Raw genomic sequence first — 21,552 nt, 5'->3', positions numbered from 1 at the left:
CAATAACAGGAACTGAAGTGTGATCATGGAAATGACCTGACAGAAGGCTGCAGGAGAGACTGGGCTGTGGCTCAGTGGCAGAGCGCTTGCCTGGCATGGGGGAGGTACTGGGTTTGATCCTCGGCACCACATATAATAAAATAAAGGATCATTGACAACTTAAAAAAAAAAAAAAAAGAAAGAAAGAAAAGCTATGGAGAGTGCAGGCAGTTTGGGAAGCCCACACCATCAAGGAAGAATCCCAGTGAGAGCAAACCCAACAGAGGGGACAGAGGTGGGACAGACAGGCTGTGTGCAGGTGGGCCCAGCACACAGATGGAAACAGGCCCTCGCTAAGGCATACCAGGAACAAAGAGAGCTGGCAACTACAGAGAGCAAGAACAGGTCCAATACCAGGAATCAGGGGTCAGAACAGCACCAATCTTCTTGGCAGCAAGGGCTTGATGGGGAAGACTTTCAAAATTCTGATGGAAACTGACACCAACCAAACTGGTATAACCAGCCAGGTTGAGGGTGAAGGTCAATGAAAGATGTCGGTATTTCCAAAAGTTACTTCCTGTAAGCCTCTCCTCTGGAACAAAGTGGAGGATACCCCCCAAAACAGAGGCATCCCCTTGATGGAGACAGGGCTCCATCAAGAAGGAGGTGGGGCAGAGGGTGAGCAGGCCAGATTGTAACCTGCCGATGGGACCCAGGAGAGATTTCAGCAACAAAAAACAGACCACTTGGGGTGTCCAAATGTGTTGAGGCAGAGGACTGGGGCTGAAGGTGGAAGAGCAACAGAGAGGGTCATCAAGTCCAGGAAAGCAGACACGGCACAGGCAAGCAGCCATCAGTGCGGTTCATCCTTCTCTCCTGTCACAGGGTGCAGGGGCAGGACTGGGGATGAGGGGTGTAAGAGCCTTGTGTTCTCCTCTGCCAGTGGAGTCAACTAAAAACCCCGGGGGAAGGACAAAAAGGTGCCCCTGCAGCAGCTACCCAGAGATACAAATGGAGAGCAGCTCTCCAGGGCAGGGAGCACAGCATTCCCTGTAGAACCGCTGACAACGTAACTGTTGGACTCCGACTTCGACGACATGGCACCGAGCCACACGTATAGACAACTGGTCCAGTCACCAAGGGATGAGACCATGGAGACCACAGATACTGGAGCAGGACCCTGCTTGTTTCCTTCCTGGTTGTTCCCCCAGTCTACTGCCCCCTCTTTGAGTCACTCATCATCACCACCATCTTCCTCTTCCTCCTCCTCCTCTTCTTTTTTTTGGTTCCAGCCTTTTTTATTTTAAAATGGGGTCTTGCTAAGTTGCCCTGGCAGGCTTGAAATTATGATCCTCCCGCCTCAGCCTCTGGAGTAGCTGGGATCACAGGTGAGGGCCTCTGAGCTGGTTGCACTTGATTGTCGTGTACATCCTCATCTGTTTACCCATCCACCAATCCACAGTCCTTTTTAGATGCACCTCAAAGCAGACTGCAGACATCAGCATCCTTCTCTCCCTAATTACTCCAACCCGGAAGTCATTAACCAGAGCCTGGTATTTGTTTAATATATTTTTCTGAGATAAAATTTGCATGCAATAAATGTGCAACTCTCAGGCAGCCACTGCCTGAGCTTTCAGGAACTCCCTCTAGAAATGCCTCTTGCCCCTTGCCAATCATTTCCCTACTGGGTGACAATGGATCTGATTTCCACCAATTTGATACATTCTGTTTTGCTGTTCTAGAATTTCACTGTTTTGCTGTTTCTAGAATTTCAGAGGCGTTGAGTCTGAGTGCTGCAGGAGCCCGCAGACATGGCTTTTTTCTCTCAGGACAATGACTATGAGATACAACTGTGTTGTTGTATTTCTTTTTCTTTGGCTCATCTGTTTTTATTACCATCCCAGTCCCAACCCTAGTCCCTCCGTCACAGAACTGAAGATGGAAGGTCAAAGAGGCTAAGTCGAGGCCATGGACCAGGGCTGTCTGGCGCTGCGGCCTGTGCTCTCTCCACTCCACAGTATCTCCTCTGCCACAGGGTTTGGGCCCAAAATGGCTGCTTGTTTGGGATCTGGTTTCCCATCCTCCTTCTCTGCCCTTCCTGCTTTTGGCTGTGACCTGACATACACATCTCCCAACAGGTGTTGGTGGACATTTTAGGGACATGCCTGCCCCCTTCTGCTTCCTAAGTGGAGAAGCCCCAGTCTTGCATTTCGGGCAGCCAGCCCTACAGCTGGGGGCTCCTGCTCAGCACACAGGTGTTGAGCCTCACTACTGGTCCAGCCTGACCCCCGTACTGACCCGGCACTGCTCAAACACTGCTGTTCACTAGTAGGCCAGGCAGACCTCCCAAACCACAGGCTAGGCACCTCTGCATCATCTGAAATCTGTCATTAAGGAGAAAGCCAACAAGGATAGCGAGTGGCCAAGAGCCGGGCTCCTGCAGCACTCAGACTCAGCGCCTCTGAGCTCCTAAGCCATCCATGCCTACTAGGGCAGCTGGTGCCCACCTCCAGACAGCACCCAAGGCTGCCCGGTCTGGGATAGCAGCACAAACCACAGAGGCCCCCCTGAGCATACCACAGGCCACCCAGCCGAGCTGCATTGTCTGCGCAAAACACACGGCACATTTCAAAGATTCAGCACCAACAGGGAAAGGCTCTGGCAATTTTTTTGTTTTTGGTGTTGAGGAATGAACCCAAGGCCTTGTGCATGCCAGGCCAGTGTTCCACCACTAAGTTGTACTCCTAGCCCTTCCTTGGTTTTTTAAACTACTGTGATTACAAGTTGAAATGGTAACTTTTTGGATATACTGGGTTAAATAAAATATATTACCAAACCTAATTTTGCCATCTCCTCTCCCACAGCACTGCTAGTCAGCGGAAGAGTCTTCGCTGTAGCTCCAGAACTCTGGCCCTCACTGTTCCTGGGCCAGGGTATCTTCTAGGCCAAGACTGTGTCTCATGCTCCTTCTGCTTGGAACACACTCTGGCCTGCTGTCCTACCAATACAGGGCTGGGGATGTAGCTCAGTGACAGTGTCAATTCACATGGGAAACAGGTACCTCGGCCACAGCGGGCGAGAGCATGGCCACTGGGAAGAAGTGAGGCCTGCTCAGGGCACACAGGGGCTGTGAAGCAGTCTTCTCTTACATTGAGGCCCACAGGGCTGAGTGCTGTGAAAGACCCTCTGCCAACTCTGCTGGTTACAGAGGTGCTGTGAACGTGAACAGGAGGTTCTCTAACTGAAACAGCAAGCTCTGCTCTCCAAGATGCTATGCACCACTAGAAATGCTCCTTCCAAACCCTTCCAAATGTTAGGCCTGCATCATTCGCTTTGAGTATGTTGTTGAAACTTCTCCCCAAAACCACCACCAGAGGGAGAGGTTTTGCCAGAGCACGGGAAACAAAAATAAAGAAGCCGCTGATGTAAAACATTCCTGTTGCTTCACTTCACGTGCCCTCTGGCATCTACTGACCTGCTCCCATCTCTGATTCAACTGCAGATGTGGCCTCCAGGGAGACAGAACAAGAGGAGACACAGAGGACCAAATGTGATGCCCTATTTATTTCCTAGCACTTGGCAGTATTCTGACTTTCGAATCCTTTGTGGTGCTGGGATGGCCCAGGGCCACTCCCAGGCTGAGCACGCTCTCTTTGGGGCCGCCCTCAGCTCTCAACACCTGTCACTGAATCCTCGTCTCTCCTCTCTTCCCTGGACTCATTTTCTAGGGCCCTGTGCAGAAAGATTCCTTAGGCTTCATCCTGCAATATCACCTGTGAGGTCACTGAGCCTGAGCTGTGCCACCATGCCTTCTCTTGTGGCATCTGCAGTGTCCTGGTGCAAGCCCTGAGCCTCAGAGCTAGAGGTGGGAACCAAGTCAGGGTGTCACACTCTTGGTTCTGCATCCTGGCTCTGCCATCTGCTAGTGATGAAATCTCAGACCATTTTCCGAGCCTCTTCTCTGAGTTGAGGTTTTCTCCTTTGTTGAGTGAGGTCAGGAACAGTCTCTAGCTGAAATGTCATGAGGACTGGGGGGGTGATGTGCTTACAGTGCAACGTCAACACCAGGTGAGCGTCCTTTATAGCCCTTGTACCTCTGGCCTCAGCAGGGTCCCACAGAGGATCATAGGGAACCTCAGCAGGGGCATCTACTGGCGGGCAGGCCTGGGCCCTAGGATGGGCCCAGCATCATGTTAGAGCTGTGACGCTGGACAGGTTGTTGAGTAACATGTTTCCTGCAAAGCAAGGAGAGCCACCCCTGGTTTTTCAACATTCTGGGGAAAAAGCAGGCTCAAGGACAGGGCAGTGTTTAGAGAAGCACACAGTTAAGGCTTGTGCACAGATAAAGCCTAACATTTCCCCCCAGGAACCAATCTGAAAAGCCTCTTGTATCTGCAAATTCTACGGCAAAGTGAATTTCTTCAGAAGTATGCTAAAAGCTAACCAGAAAAGAAAGCGTGGCTCTAGTTTCTAGTTTCTACTTGAAATAGTTAATGTTTAACAGCCTACCTACCAAGCACGACTTGAGGTCCTTTATGTAAATTTGCTCTACTTTGGTCATTTTCCTGGGCAAGCTGTAGATCACCACAGTTAGTACATCTCTCCAACTGAAGCTTTCTCCCTCTTTATGTTTTACTTCCTAGAGGTTATTCTAGAATCTAATGGAGATAGGAACAGAAATGCCCTCATTATAAACCCACTGCTAGGTGCCCCTGTGGCTCCTTGGTTGCAGAGAGGTGCATACAACAGAGGACAGGGTGGCCCCAGCCCCACTGTGGCCTGCAGACCCTGCCTGTTCTAGTCTCCTGCATCCTGGCCTTTGGCTTGTTGGGGAAGGCGTGAGGCAAGGCACAAGCATGAAGCAACTGCTCGACAATGCTCTCTGCCACAGTACACTCTGCAAACCAGCCCCTGACCTACCCTAGCGTGGCTCTGCCATGCTACATGTTCTCCATAGCACCATGTTCCCATGGTCTCACACAATTATGACCTACACTTAGAGTTATCAGGGGAATGCCACTATCAAGCAAAGCACTGTGCATAGAAAGTGTGGAAGAAACAGCAAAGATTAGAGTGGAAATAGATGAGACACAGAAAAATGGGACAAAGTCAAATCAAAAGACGTTTTTTTGAAAAGATCAACAAAAATTGACAAACCCTGTGGCTGGATTAAGAAAAAGAAAAGACCTGGCTCCAGTGGCACACACCTGTGATCCCAGTGGCTTGGGAGGCTGAGGCAAGAGGATTGAAAGTTTGAGACTAGCCTTAGCAACATAGTAAGACCCTATCTCAAAATAAAAAACTAAAGACTTAAATTTTTAAAATCAAAAATTAAAGAAAGGGGCTGGGGATGTGGCTCAAGCGGTAGCACGCTCGCCTGGCATGCGTGCGGCCCGGGTTCAATCCTCAGCACCACGTACAAACAAAGATGTTGTGTCCACCGAGAACTAAAAAATAAAATATTAAAAATTCTCTCTCTCTATCTCTCTCTCTCTCCTCTCTCATCACTCTCTCTTAAAAAAAATAAAAGAAGGGATGTTACTATCCATCTTATAAAAATAAAAAAGGATTATGAGAATACTATAAGTAAGTGAACACAAATAAATCAGAAAACAGAAGAAATGAACAAATTCCTGAAAAAACAGAAACTGCTCATATTGAAACAAAAGAAATGGCAAAAAGACTGAATCAGTAACTAAAAACAGAAACTTCCCACAAAGAAAAGCCTCAGTCTACATGGAAACACTGAGAAATTCTAATAATGCTTAAATTGAATCAACCTCAATCCTCACAAACTCTTCCAGAAACCAGCAGAGGAAGGGACACTGATGTCAATGTATTTTATGAGCCCAGAACTGCCCTAATACCAAATCTGGACAAACCCATGAGGAAAAGAGGAAACCAAAGATCATTGTCCCTCATGACTGTGGGAGTAAAGACCCTCCTCAGGAAGGCCTGAGCAGACCAGGTCCACAGCTTGACCAGGGGGTGCACCATAGTCAAGTAGGATGTATCCCAGGAATGAAAATGTGGTTCGTGGTTCAACATGTAACAATCAATATGATACATCATATTAATGAAGAAAAAACCCCACGTGATAATCTCAATAGACAAAGAAAAAGCCAGGTGTGGTGGCACACAGCGTAATCCTAGCTTTTTGGGAAGCTAAGGCAGGAGTATCACAAGTTCAAGTTTAAGGATAGCCTGGACAACTCAATGCAACCTGTCTCAAAAAAAAAAAAAAAAAAAAGGATGGGGATGTAGCTCAGTGCCTGATGAGTTATATGCAAGGCTCTGGATTCAAACCCCAATACCATTAAAAAAAAAAGAAAAAGCATTTGACAAATGTCAGTTCCTTTTCTCAACAAACCAGGAATTGAAGGGAACTTTAATAAACAAAACCATACAGCTAACAGTTAATGGCAAAAGACTGCATGATTTTCTCCTGAGATAAGAAATAAGACAAGGACATCCACTCTTGCTGCTTCTTTTCAATATTGAGCAGGAAGTTCTAGCCAGAAGAACTAGGCAAGACGATGAAATGAAAGCCACAAAGGAAAAGAAGTTAAAATTATCTCTATTTATGGACAATATCAATTTTTTTTTTTTGTGTGTGTATGTGTGTGGTATTAGAGACTGACCTAGGGCCTACCACTGAACTACAGTCCCATCCCCTCTGCCCCGCTTTTCTTTTAATTTTGAGTCAGGGTCTTGCTAAGTTCCTGAGGCTGGCCTGGAACTCTCGATCTTCTTGCTTCAGCCTCCTAAGTCTCTGGGATTACAAGTGTGTACCACTATGGCTGGTTTTAAAATATGACTCTGTCTACTAGAAATTCTAAGGAGTGTATTAAAAAAACTATTAAAATTTAGGGCTGGGGATACAACTCAGCTGATAGACTGCTTGCCTCACATGCACAAGTCCCTGGGTTCAATCCCCAGCACCATAAGAAAACAAACAAACAAACAAACAAAAAAACACTATTAAAATCTAGAAAGTTTAGTACAGTTTCCAGACACAAGGTCAATATACAAAAACCTACACTAGCAATGGACAATCTGAAATTGAAATTAAAAAAACAATTCCAGGGGCTGGGGATGTGGCTCAAGCGGTAGCGCGCTCGCCTGGCATGCGTGCGGCCCAGGTTCGATCCTCAGCACCACATACCAACAAAGATGTTGTGTCTGCCGAGAACTAAAAAATAAATATTAAAAAAAAATTCTCTCTCTCTCTCTCTCCCCTCTCACTCTCTCTTTAAAAAAAAAAATTCTCTCTCTCTCCTCTCTCTTTAAAAAACAAAACCAAAACCAACCAAACAAACAAAAGACAAGTATAAAACAGTGCCAGGTGTGGTGACACATGCCTGTAATCCCGGAGGCTGAGGCAGGAGGATTGAGAGTTCAAAGCCAGCCTCAGCAACCTAGTGAGGCCCTAAGCAATTTAATGAGACCCTGTCTCTAAATAAAATATAAAAAAGGGCTGGGGATGTGGCTCAGTGGTGCCCCTGGGTTCAATCCCTGATTCAAAAAAAGTATCAAACATGTACTCTGAAAACTCTAAGACATTACTGAATGAAACAAATGAAGATCTAAATAAATGGAAAGACATCCCATGTTTGTGGGTTGAAAGATTTAATAAAGGTAAGATGGAAACACTTCCCAAATTGATTGACAGATTCAACGCAATTCCTATTCAAACTCTCAGTTGGTATTTTTTTTTATAGAAATTGACAAATACCCTAAAATTCAGATGGATAGAGAAGGTACTTTTAAAAAAATATATTTTTAGTTGTAGATAGACACAATACCTTTATTTTATTATTTAGTTTTACGTGGTGCTGGGGATGAAACCCAGGGCCTTACACATGCTAGGCACTGTAACTGAACTGCAGCCTCAGCCCTGAAAAGGCTCTTTTGAAACAATCTTCAAAGATAAAAAGTTGAAGGATGTATACTCCCTGACTTGAAAACGACAACCAGGTACGCATGTGAGCAGGAGGCACAGGTCACTGCAGCAGAGCAGAGCCCAGGCACTGCCCTACTTGCTACCCAGTGATCACCTGCTGCCTGGCAAGGGTTCCATGTGATTTAATGGGCACAATGGTCCTTTCCGTAGCTGGTGTCAGTACACTGCATGTGCATGTGTGAAAGAATGAACCTGGATGCCCGTGGGACAACAGCAACTCCAAATGAAGGAGAAGCCTACACAGAAGAGCTAAAACCACAAACTCTAAAACAAAACATGACTTTGGAATAGGAAACAGTTCTTAAACATGACACCAAAAGCACAAGGAACCAAAGGAAAAAAATAAACATTTAAAACTTTTTTTTTTTTTTGGTACCAGGGATTGAACTCAGGGGCACTTGCCACTGAGCGGCATCCCCACCCCTATTTTGTATTTTATTTAGAGACAGGGTCTCACTGAGTTGCTTAGTGCTTTGCTTTTGCTGAAACTGGTGATTCTCCTGCTTCAGTCTCCTGAGCCACTGGGATTACAGGCATGTGCCATAGTGCCCAGCACATTTAAGACATTTGTGCATCAAAGGACATCATAAAGAAAGCAGACAGACAAGGCACAGTGGGGAGGGAAGAAAACATCCAGAACATACAGAGCTCCTGTGACCGACTGGAAAGGATGACAGAAGGGAGAGTGAGCAGAGCACTCAGATACAGTTCCTGAGAGAAAATATGCCAATGGCTAACTAACGTGGGAAAAGAAGCTTACTGTCACTGGTCTTTAGGTAAATGTAAACCAAAACCACAATGAGATACCATCTCACACTCATGAAGGTGGCTAAAATGAAATGAAAAGAGAAAAAAATTGGAGGGTGAGAATGTAGAAAAACTGGAACCCTCATATGTTGCTGGTAGAATGTAAAACGGCAGAGTCACTGTGGAAGACAACTTGGCATGTCCTTAAGAAGCCAAACAGAATTACCAGATGACACTACAATTCCACTTATAGGCATATGCTCAGCTGAACTGAAAACATACATCCTCCCAAAGATTTGTACACAAAGTTCATAGCAGCAGTATTCACAATAGCTGAAAAGCAGAAACAACTAGAAGGTCGTCAATTGGTGAATGAATCAACAAAATGTGGTGTGTCTGCTAAAGGGACGCTGTTCAGTCACGAGAAGGGAAGAAAAACTGAGAGGTGCTACAGCACGGGTGAGCTGAAACCACACGCCAAGTCCAAGCCGCGAGGGAAAAGGCCACGCACCGCAGGACTCCATCCACATGCAGCGTGAGGAGCAGGGAAAGCCACGGGGATGGGAAACAGTAGCGGCCATGGTGAGAAGAGGGGGCTAAGGGCTCCAGGGAAAAGGTGGTGACTACCAATTAGTAAGGGGTTTCTTTTTGGGGTGATGAAGATGTTCTGGAGTTGACAGCGGTGATCACTTCACGCTGTGAATGCACTAAAATCATGGGGTTGAATACTGTAAAAGATGAATTATAACTCTTAAAAAGAAATAACACAGGGCTGGGGCTCAGTGGTAGAGCGCTTGCCTAGCTTGTGTGAGGCACTGGGTTTGATTCTTAGCACCACATATAAAGTCCACTGACAACTAAAAAAAAATTTTTTTAAAATAACATAAAACTGTTAGAAGGAAAACAGGAATAAACTCATAGTGTCCCCAGGACAACTATGGAATTGATTACAGGCAAGCTCGCCTGCCCTCACCACCATGCACCAAGAGTGCTGAGCAAGCAGCTATGAAGTGCCCCTCTCTGCGGGTGGACTGCCCCCACTGTGCGTGGGCAGCTGGTGTGTACTGCATTCCTTACCTGTGCCCTGCACCCTTCTACTCACTTCCACAGCCTTGTGAGGTAGGGAGGACCCCAGCAAGGACATGGCACCTCCCTGTGACCATGACTACCAACATGGGACCTCCACAAATTCTGAGGACTCCAAATGGGCACTAGCAGGGGTCAGACAAAATGACTTTCACTAAGTCACAACCCGTAATTATAAATCTTAACAGAAATATGCTTAGCACAGGAAGTACATTCATCAGGCCCTTAGCATAACTGAATCTGTGCTAAAATCAGACTCCGCTTGTGACTTAGCTGGTGGGAAAGGCGAGAGAACAAACTGACGTCAAACATAGTGTAAAGTGAAAGTGACAAAGGGCGGGCGGACAGGAAAGAAGGGACTGAGACCAGGAGAGCACTTGCAAAATATGGATCTCCCTGTAGCAACATTTTAGGTGACTTTTACCTCCACCTTTATACTTTTGGGTTTGCTTGATTTAAAAAATAATCTATTTTTAATTATTAAAGAATAATCTATTCAGCCCTAAACGTCACCCATCAAACTCCCAGCTGGGAGTGGCAATGATCAAGGCAGCAAGAGTGCTGACCTCTCTCACTATGTGCTACAAGGGCAGCTGTGGTCCTTTCTCCAGTAAGTGCATTCTGACGGCTTCGTCTTACTAAGGTGCAGGTTCCTACTGGTTAACTTGGCTTACCTGGACAGGTGGTTCAATCATGATCCAGGCTGGGAGCATCAGACTGGGATTCAGAGGCTGGGTGCCTACACGGAAGTAAACTCCACCCCTGGAATCACAGGCCCAGATGTGCTGACTTCCACATGCCAAGCTTGTGAGTTTTATGGCACCTGTAGAAAAACAGAGAAAGAGTACACATACTATAATTACTCCTGTGAAATGGCTCACATTTCATTTCATCTATGAACTTTGATTTTATACTTCAAAGGAAGAAAGGAGGCTACACTTTGGTTGGACTCAGGTGCATGTCCTTTGACCTGCTGCAGCTCTTCCACGTTGGGTGTGTAGACTTGGCCGGGTCTGAGAACATCATAACGAGGGGAGTCCGGAAGGCCCTAGCTGCCCTGCCATCTGCCTGGTGCCACATGGTATCCCTTCTAAGCTGTGAGCAAATTAATCACAGTGCTGCCATCACAGTGCACAGCCACCACAGGCTGGGATAACATTTCAGCACAAGTTCCACCATTAGATTACTACTGCCAGTAAAGTCTGGAGTTGGGGAAGGGAACTCATATTTACTGATAGCCTTGACTCAAATTAGAAACGACTATCTACATCTCCTAAGGAATCTTCACGTTTATATTTCTCTATTAATTAAACTGATTATAAACTGAAAAGAAATGGGAGGCGCCTTTAAAAAAGCATTAGGCTGGGAGTGGAGCTCAGTGGTAGAGAACTTGCCTAGCATGCATAAGGCCCTGGGTTCCATCCCCAGCATTACACACACACACACAAAAAAAAAAAAAAAAAAAAAAAAGAAAGAAAATAAAAGTTTATGTGGCAAAAATGTGCCACTGCTAATAGTTACTGAACAGCCACTACAGGATGGGCTCTCATTTCAAACTTCACAGCCAAGATCACACTTATTATTGTCCAAGTTTATGCAGGAGGCCAGCCAGGCTTTTACAGAGAGAAGTTTGCCTGGGATTGCCAGACTAGAAGGTGACTCAGTCTGGAGGCCAAGGCTGGACCCCCTTTGAACCTGGGTCAGCTTGACTTCTCTACAACAGCCACCTCTGACCTCTCAGGCTTCACACAACAAAATACACAGACATGCAGCGTCTGTGTCCCATCTGTTTCCACAAACAACCTCAGTAACCTATACCATCAAGATGTGGAATATTTTAATCACCCCCAAGTTCTGTAAGGTCCCTTCCTGTCAATGTTCTCTGCCCTGGACACACTAAACAGATCTCTATACCAGAGGTAAGCGTGGTCTGTCCTAGCAGTTCACAAAAGCAGAACTGAAGCGTATGTGCTAGAACGTGAACGAGCCTCAGCCTTGCTCACCTCACTCTGCTCCTCCATCCACCTAGTGGTGGACATTGGCTATATCCACATTTTGCTGGTAGAAATAGAACTGCTAAAATCATTCTTGTAGAAGGTGGGATTTTGTTTATGTGTGTGAACATGTATTTTTCTTGAATAAATGATCTAGGTGTTGCTAGGCCATATGTTGGATGAACGTCTCATTTTAAAAGAAAAAGCCAGTTTTCCCAATGTAGGTACCATTTTACATGCCCACTAGCAGAGTGTGCAAATTCTGGTTGCCTGTGCTCTCACTAGCATTTGGTTCTGGCACCTTCTTCATCACAGCCTTCTAGTGGGGGTGAAGTTGTGTCTTGTCTTAGCTTCAATTTATGTTTCTCTGCTAACCAACCAAGAGGTTGAGAGCTGGGTGCAGTGGCACACACTGTAATCCCAGCTGAGGCTGAGGCAGGAAGATTCCAAGTTGAGGCCAACCTAGGCAACTTACCTAAATATTGTCTCAGGATAAAACATAAAAAGGGCTGGAGATACAGCTCAGTGATAGAGCTCGCTGAGTTCAATCCCCAGCAACACACGCGCACAACCCTCTTACCCCCCCCCAATCTTCTACTATGCAGGTGGGCTATCTTCTTTTGTAAAATGCTTATTCAAATCTTCTGCACATTTAATTAATTGCAGTGTATTCTGATTAGACAGATAGAGGAGGTCTTTCTATATTCTGGATACAAGTTTTTGCCAGATACCTGGAGTGTGAATCTAACCTATGGCTTGATTTTTCATTTTCTTAACTTCTTTTATGTGAAGCCTTAATTCAACAGCTCATTCTAAGTTCAGTGCATGGTAAAACGGTGTGTGGCCAGTCCAGCTAGCATTGGGGCTGGGTGGGGCCCAGCAGCCTAAGGACGGTGCCCCTATTGCACAGCCAACACTGGCATGGGTGATGGCTCACAAGATTGCACCACAACACACCAGCTACCCTATGGGAAGCTTGCCACAGGTCATCTTGATGCCAGTAAACTATAAGCTCACCTACAGGAACTATTCCAGCTACCGGAGCCTTCAACCTGCCCCTGGAGCTCCAGGCAGTAGCTTGGTATGCTAATCACACACAACAGGAATGCACTGGGCCAGGTGCTCAGGTGGCAGTAAATAATACTGCCAGGAGGACACACAGAGTCCACAGGACAAGGTGAACATGCTGGAATATGTGCTGCGGTGTGCAGACCAGCCTGTTCTGCACTAGAGTCAGGAAGAAAAAGAAGTTTAATGGAGGGTTTTTCTGCAGGTTTTACCTCCCAGAGAGTGCATGACATTCATAGTCTGTTCCACAGGGACATGTGGCAGAGCCTGCTCCCTCCCTAAACCCTCTGGGGCTCCTTCACATTCCCCAGAATCCAGCAGTGGTGACTAGGATGGTGACTGGTTCGGTAATGGGCTATGAGCAGACGTGATGAGGCACTTTACTCCAGAAGTGCAGCATGTGCCCTTCCAGCTTTTCCCTCCTACAGGGACCCAGGTGGTGGAGCAGCAGAGCAAGGGTAGACATCAGAAAGATACTGCCTGGGGCTGTGGCTATGGCTCAGTGGCTGAGCGACTTGTAGGTATGAGGTATTGGGTTCCATCCTCAGCACCACATAAAAATAAATAAATAAAATAAAGGTATTGTGTCCATCTACAATTAAAAAATACAAAAAAGAGAAGAGCATGTGCAAATTGTCTTTCCAGACAGCTGCTTTCGCCTTGTGCCCTGGGCAGGCTAAGGGCAACTTGGAGCAAAAGTGGGGATCCTTCACAAGAGGTAGGAGTCCCATTACCCCCCAGACTAACTGCATGTGATGGCAGCTTGTACCTGCATTTCAGCTGGGTTGGTTAATTTATTATTATTATTATTATTATTATTATTATTATTTTGTGGTGCTTGGGAATGAACCCAGGGCCTCACAAACGATAGGCAAGCATCCTATCAACTGAGCCACATCCCCAGTCCCCTTATTAAAATTTAGAGACAGGGTTGTCACTAAGCTGTCCAGAGTGGCCTCAAATTTTTGACTTTTTTGCTTCAGCCTATCAAGGAGCTAGGATTACAGATGTGTACTGTGTTTTATTTTTATTACCAGTATAAGGCCAAATACAGGATCAAATTGCATAACCCACAATTACTTAGAAATGGAGTTGTAAATACTACTTTCTGCCATTTAAAAATCTTACTGGTTATATACTGTGGGCAAGCATTTGGTCCCTGCCTGCAAAGCCTCTGTCCTCCTTGAGCAGATGGCTAACGAATATAGCAAGGTGGACTCAAATGACTGTGGCACCAGAGGCAGCAGCAGAGTGCTCAGGGAACACTGTGGGGAAGTGTCAAGGTGGGGACCCCGACTGAGGCAAGTTCAGGGTCAGGTGGCAACCTCAGCTGAGTCCTGAAGGAAGAGGCAAAGGCAGGAAAGTCCAGGGAGGGGCACGCTAGGCCCCGGAGAGAAGCTGACAGCAGGCAAGGCAGTGCTCACAGTGAGGGCGTCAGCGGGGCAGTGGCAAGAGGCTGGGCGGGGCAGGTCAGGATCAATTTTGAGGGCCAGCGACGACAGCTTTATTCAGGTGGCACTGTGGAGCCATTTGACACTGAGGGCAACACCACCTGAACTGTGTTTTAGGAAGACAGTGCTGGCCACATGGGAGGAAGTGGGCACACTTGGTGCTCTGGGTGGATACTGCAGTCCTACAGTCCTGTCAGGAGGGGACTCCAATAGTGACTGTGGGAAGATGGGAAGAGAGGGCCAGATAGCATGGGAGAGTCTTTGAGGCGGATGGAACGGCCACCGATGACTGGACTGTTCAGTGGTGAAGCAGAAACTGCTCAAGAGGGCTCTGCCCAGGATGGGGACACGGCTCAGTGGCAGTGCTTGGCTAGCATGCATGCCGCCCTGGATTTGATCCTTAGCACTGCACAAAGCAAATGAGCAAACAGACAGACTGGACTCTGCTCTTTCCTTCAGAATTCAGTGGGAGTAGAGTGAAATCAGAAAAAACAAAACAAAACAACAAGAACAAAAACCAAACAAGTTTGGGAAGGATCAGTTTGACACTGAACAGAATCTTCAAAGGCAGAGTTGGTCCTGAAAAGGCCACGGCCCCTTCACTGCCACGGCACCCCAGGGCTGGCATTTATGGCACAATGCTGCATCGCAGCTCATCCCAGAGGAGTAGCCCAGGCACATTAGTGCTGACCAGACAACGCTGCACTAGTCAATGTTGACTGAAGACACCTGCCAAGGACGATGTGGGGTCCTGGGCAGAGAACTTACCCCACCTCAGAATCTGAAATCCCTAACTTAACTGTTTTCAAAGCTCTCCTGATCCACCTCTTCTCCCCATGGCTGCACAGACATGCCTGGAGTGGACCTTGTAAGAGGACACCTGGTGCCCTGGTCTGCCAGCCGGGTGAAGGCCAGCACCCCTCCCACTGCGCCCTGTTGCCCTGCCCTGCTCCAGCAGAAAATCTACCAACTCTGGACTGCCGTGCTCCTCAGGTTTATGAGAAAGTGGTGCAAGGAGTTTGTTCTTCATTCCAGCATCAACCAAATAACCTAATAAATGAATAAGATCTAAAGCTGAAAGTGAGATAGACTAAAAATGGCAGAGCTTTTCAACATAGGATGCTGGAATCAACTGCTTGCCCAGTGGTGCAAGCCCAGCCATCTGACTGTGCACCCAGCAGTCCAAGGATCAGCCCAATACTGAAGGCTTGAGAGTAAGTTGTGATGCCAAGAAAGTTCACACTTAGATGGGACTCTTGCTGGATCATCTCTGAGTGGTGTGGGGTGAGGTAGTGGCTGCTGTTCCCATTAGAAAGACGAGACAGCATCATCTTTGAAGGTGAAGAGTAGCTTGCCTAGGGCCCAGCTCTCTGCACACAGCTGGCACTGTGTCTGCCACTATGTCTTGCCTTCTATTCACGCATCCAGCCCTCAAAGAGCACCTATGAAACACCACAGGGCCAACACATCCTAGACTCAAGCTTGTCTTTTTTTTTTTTTTTTTTGGTGCTAAGGATTAAACCCAGGGCCATGTGCATGCGAGGCAAGCACTCTACCAGCTGAGCTGCATCCCGTCCTTGTCTTATTCTTGCTTCCTCTCCCTCCTAAGTTGAGACTCAATCCTGCTGAACCTAGGATTCTCCTCTGCAAAGAATGGCCACTTTCCCAGGAAGCCCAAACGCACACCTCAGAGACTGGAACACCCTAGCACGGCTAGCAGGACTAGACTGAACTAGGGACAGGCAGGGGCCATGTGGGGATGGAAGGACCAGGAAGAGTGGGCTGCAATGGCGTGGCACCTGCATGATGCCCCCTCGCTGTGTACCCCTTTGCAGTGGTGTGATGGCCTTCCCTTGGAGGAGCCAGGTGGGGGTGATGCTGGTGAAATAGTTTCATTCCTGACCCAAAGTGTGCAAATGAGTAAGGCCTCCCCCAGCTCTACCTAGCACCTCTCCCAATGGGCCTGGTAAGGATGACCAGAGAAGGGCTAAGGGCCAGTGGGTCTCTGGACAGATGAGATTTCCCAGGGCAGACAGCAGCACCAGCATTCAGATCACTAACAGCCACAGCCTTGTCTGGCAAAGGCTCTCAGAAAGCCAGAAAGTGACCAGTAGGTCCAGAAAGCCCAAAGCACAAATACTCACAATACCCTGGAAAATCCCTAGCTGTGGCAGGGTTTGCTTCAGGAACAGCCGGATTAGGTTCAGGGGCCTCTAACCAGCAGCCTGTAGGAATCCTGGTGCCAAAAGTGAGAGTGGCTCTGTGCTGGGCCAGGCTTGCTCAGGGCAACATCAACTTTATGAAGAGTGAGACCCTGCCATACAGGAGGGCCTGGGCAAGGAGGGACAGCCAGCCTCTCTGCTTGCGCACTTCCTTCCTCATCCTCTTTCTTTGTGAGTCTCCGTGGTTGTGTTCTTGACACTGGACACTTGTCCAATTCAGAACACTGGTTGTGGGTGCACAACAGCAGGAGCCCTTGCTGCAGGGGAGGGCACCCCACCCTGGGAGCCATCTGCTGTGGCCTCCACCTTCATATAAACCACACTCAGCATGCAATGGAGGAAGGATAGCATCTTCAACAAATGGTGCTGGGAAAACTGGAAATCCATATGCAACAAAATGAAACTGAATCCCCTTCTCTCACCATGCACAAAAGTTAACTCAAAATGGATCAAGGAGCTTGATATCAAATCAGAGACTCTGCATCTGATAGAAGAAAAAGTTGGCTCAGATCTACATATTGTGGGGTCAGGCTCCAAATTCCTTAATAGGACACCCATAGCACAAGAGTTAATAACAAGAATCAACAAATGGGACTTACTTAAACTAAAAAGTTTTTTATCAGCAAGAGAAACAATAAGAGAGGTAAATAGGGAGCCTACATCCTGGGAACAAATTTTTACTCCTCACACTTCAGATAGAGCCCTAATATCCAGAGTATACAAAGAACTCAAAAAATTAAACAATAAGATAACAAATAACCCAATCAACAAATGGGCCAAGGACCTGAACAGACACTTCTCAGAGGAGGACATACAATCAATCAACAAGTACATGAAAAAATGCTCACCATCTCTAGCAGTCAGAGAAATGCAAATCAAAACCACCCTAAGATACCATCTCACTCCAGTAAGATTGGCAGCCATTATGAAGTCAAACAACAGCAAGTGCTGGCGAGGATGTGGGGAAAAGGGTACACTTGTACATTGCTGGTGGGACTGCAAATTGGTGCGGCCAATTTGGAAAGCAGTATGGAGATTCCTGGGAAAGCTGGGAATGGAACCACCATTTGACCCAGCTATTGTCCTTCTCGGACTATTCCCTGAAGACCTTAAAAGAGCATACTATAGGGATACTGCTACATCGATGTTCATAGCAGCACAATTCACAATAGCTAGACTGTGGAACCAACCTAGATGCCCTTCTTTTTTTTTTTTTTTTTTTTTTTTTTTTTTTTTTTTTTTTTTTTTTTTTTTTTTTTTTAATATTTATTTTCTAGTTCTCGGCGGACACAACATCTTTGTTGGTATGTGGTGCTGAGGATCGAACCTGGGCCGCACGCATGCCAGGCGAGCGAGCTACCGCTTGAGCCACATCCCCAGCCCCTAGATGCCCTTCAATAGATGAATGGATAAAAAAATGTGGCATTTATACACAATGGAGTATTACTCTGCACTAAAAAATGACAAAATCATGGAATTTGCAGGGAAATGGATAGCACTAGAGCAGATTATACTAAGTGAAGCTAGCCAATCCCTAAAAAACAAATGCCAAATGTCATCTTTGATATAAGGAGAGCTACTAAGAACAGAATAGGGAGGAAGAGCATGAGAAGAGGATCACCATTAAACAGGGTCGAGAGGGGGGAGGGAAAGAGAGAGAGAAGGGAAATTGCATGGTAAAGGAAGGAGACCCTCATTGTTATACAAAATTACATATAAGAGGAAGTGAGGAGAAAGGGAAAAAAAACAAGAGAGAGAAATGAATTACAGTAGATGGGGTAGAGAGAGAAGATGGGAGGAGAGGGGAGAGGAGGGGAGGGGGGATAGTAGAGGATAGGAAGGGCAGCAGAATACAACAGACACTAGTATGGCAGTATGTAAAAAAGTGGATGTGGAACCCATGTGAATCTGTAATATGTATACAGGGTAAAAATAGGAGTTCATAATCTGCTTGAATCAAATGTATGAAATATGATATGTCAAGAGCTTTGTAATGTTGTGAACAACTAATAATATAAAAAAAACACACTCAAACTTCCTAGTTGGTCAGGAATTTACTTAGAGAATGATCTTATGTCTTGGCTTATTTAGTACTTCGTGGACTCTGAATGAACTATCTGCAAACTGTGCCGTACTACTTGGCCTACTCTAGCTCCTGGGCCCAGAGAAGAGCTGCAGTTAGTGGCACATCTTCTTGCCCTGGGTACGAGAACCCTCGACACGTGCTGAGAGCCTCTGCACTGGGTGCTCTCCCAGATGTCGAGGCGCAGACAAATGTGCCATTGATCCACGCACAGGGCACATCCCTTTTCCAGATTTAAAGGTCACAGAGCTACATCCCATGTTCAGACAGACTGACAGAGACAGCTGTGCCAACAGTGCTGCTTGTAATCAATTCTTAGTAGCAACTTCTGAATACCCAAGGGTAGCGGGTGAACCGCCTCACAAAATCAAGAGGCCCATTTCATCCGGAAGAGTGACCAACCAATCTCCTAAAACCCAGCACCTGAAAATCACATCCAAGAATTCACCCAAGGCAAATTCAGGGCCCTGAGGCAATCGGGATCCAGCAAGCACACTGACAAGATGGTCATACCTAGCTGGGAAAGGTCCAGCCTTGTCCAGTGCATGCCTGTGGGGCAGCTCTTGGATAGCGTCCTGATAAACACCTGGCCGAGGCTGTCCAAGGCCCACAGCGCATCCCGGCAGGCAGCATAGGCTCTCATCTCAGCGTCGGGGGGCAGCTGCACTGTGGAGGGGCGGCTCTCTGGGCTCTGGGTGCTGATGCTGCACAGATCCTTGCTGCTCTGGCACAGCCACAAAGAGCTTCCTGTGGAAAAGGTTCATGTCTATGACGGTGCCCTGTTTGCAAGAAGCCACCTGCCCTCAATGCACAAGGCAGCTTTACCTTCAGGCACACACACCTAACACTGTCCGCAGATGCTGGCTGGCTCATACTCCATACTCACCCAGGCAGGAGGGCAGGGGCTTCCAGGTACTTTAAGTTAGAGGAAACACCATAACCAGCTGGTTAGCCAAATTAAGCCTCAGATATTTTAAAGGAATGGAAAGAAAGTGGGACTTAGAAAGTTTTATGAAGGCTATAATGTGGCTCCCATTTATATCAGGCTGGGAAGCCTTTAATACAGACTTTTAAAACAGACTGTCAGATCTCACCAAGAGGAAGGACCTTTCTGAAAGCATCAGCATCAGTCCCCTGCAGAAGTGGGAGCAGCAGTTCTGCAGGAGAAGAGCACCAAGGTGCTATCCCCACCCTTCTACTAACCAAGCAGGACAAGACCTGGAAAGCTGGAAATCTCCTCCTTCAAGCCTTGCCTCAAAATGACCTTTCAGTCCCTCCACCATTTCAGTGAGATTTTAGATTCTGTTTAAAATGCAAATAATCCCTGAAGAAGTTAAACCCTTAGTCACAGTATGAAAGTAGAATATTATTTAAAACCTGTGGTGAGATTTGTTTTGGGGTTTGATCATTTATTGAATTTTGAAAACCTGAGGGAAGGCCTGCCATATGTCTGTGCAACAGTTGCAGAAGAGCCAGGCAGCTTCCGGGAAGTGTGACAATGTGCCTGCAGCACACCCATGACATCATGAGGAGAGGGTCAGTAGAGACTGAAAGCTGCCACCCATCAGCTCAGGTCAGTCACTGTGCCCAGTGAATCTGTGCCAACCCAGGAACAACTTAACATTTTCTGAGATTTCTGGCAGAACTGTGACCAGAGCAAGCTAGTGAGTAAGCACGAATTACGCAGACCAAGTGACCCACACGCTGGAGACTGATGGCTGGAACTAAGTACGCTGCTTCCTCCTTATTCATAGACTTATGGTGTTTTCTAGCTGACCCAAAGTGTAACCCTGGGAGGAGGCCCTGACAGGTCACCTAACTGCTGGGGCTCCCAGCTATCTGGTAGCAGCACCGTTTCTCCTGACTCCAAAGCCATGTTTTGTGAGGGGCCACGGGTTCTGCACAGACACAAAGTGGCAGGAGTTGTGCCCTTCATTGGGGCACAAGTGTGGTACTCAGGGTAGACAGAGGCTGCTAGAGGTAACATAAGAATTATCCAGGGCAAATGGGGAAGGTGCCCAAAGAAGCTATGGCCCCTGAAATTTGCTGCTGGGTGACCTGCTACCAGCCCTTGTGACCACACTGCATAGTCTCTCCTTCACAAAGACACTCTGCATCAGTCTCAGCCACCTTGACCATCCCCTGGAGGCTCTTCTGAGCAGGCTATCCAGCACAGACCCTTGGTTCACCTACCAGGGCTACTGGCTTGAGACACTGTCATATCCTCTGTTTCAAGAACTGCATGGCTGCATCTCCTCACCCACTGGGCTATGGTCAGACTATAGTCTGAACTTTTTCAACTACCAAACCATGCACTATATTTCTCTACAGGCTAACCCACCTTCCTTGGTGGGAGCAGCAGAAGCCAACACAAAGGCCCATTTGGTTGCAGAAGCTGTCCCCCGGGGAACGACATTATTCCAATAAGTGCCTGGAAAGAATAAATAATGAATTAAAGAAAGAAAAAGATGAAAAAATTTCAGAGTTTTAGTTCTAGACTATAGCTGCCCACAAAACCACTTACAGCTGATTCTATTGTCCTGGGATTAAACAGTCTGAGCCAGGTGCATTTCCATGAACATAGTCAGTATGGGCTCCATCTTGTCTGCAGAGGCCCAGGGAGATCAACGGGGGAGGAGCTAGAGCCAATTTATTAAGAAAGGGTTCACTCACAGATCCAGCTGGTACCCTGTATGTCCTATAGGAGTGATAATTTCCCTCCAGGAAATGGACCATTCTCGCTACTAGGCTCTGTGGGCTTGGATAGATGTTTCCCTTTAAATGTGAAATTATTAACATAAAAATGGGCACTATTTGCTTTTCTTATATCACAATTGGTTACAAGAGGAAACTGATTATACAATGTCTAGAAAATGGGTCCAAGTTTTAGGAATGACACACTGAAAACAGAACACGGGGGAGCAGTGATCAACGAGGCAGAGTGCCCCCATGCCAGAAG

General features: G+C 46.9%; 1 protein-coding gene across 7 annotated transcripts in view; it reads right to left on the bottom strand.

Annotated features, from left to right (window-relative positions):
* Tecpr2 (tectonin beta-propeller repeat containing 2) overlaps positions 1–21,552 on the bottom strand; it is a 79,791-nt gene that overhangs the window by 11,948 nt on the left and 46,291 nt on the right. For 6 of the 7 annotated variants that reach the window (XM_005341003.5, XM_040273955.2, XM_040273956.2 and 3 more), the window contains 3 exons: positions 20,935–21,024; positions 19,107–19,340; positions 10,450–10,598 (listed from right to left, as the gene is read on the bottom strand). In XM_005341003.5, coding sequence (XP_005341060.2) covers positions 10,450–10,598; positions 19,107–19,340; positions 20,935–21,024 — 473 coding nt within the window. The remainder of the gene's footprint in view (positions 1–10,449; positions 10,599–19,106; positions 19,341–20,934; positions 21,025–21,552) is intronic. The other variant, XM_040273957.2, reaches the window with a different exon arrangement.

This window comes from Ictidomys tridecemlineatus, chromosome 5, assembly GCF_052094955.1.
Source record: "Ictidomys tridecemlineatus isolate mIctTri1 chromosome 5, mIctTri1.hap1, whole genome shotgun sequence".
Taxonomy (NCBI): Eukaryota; Metazoa; Chordata; class Mammalia; order Rodentia; family Sciuridae; genus Ictidomys; species Ictidomys tridecemlineatus.
Note: the sequence above shows the minus strand (reverse complement) of the source record. Positions and strands in the feature narration are given on the sequence as shown.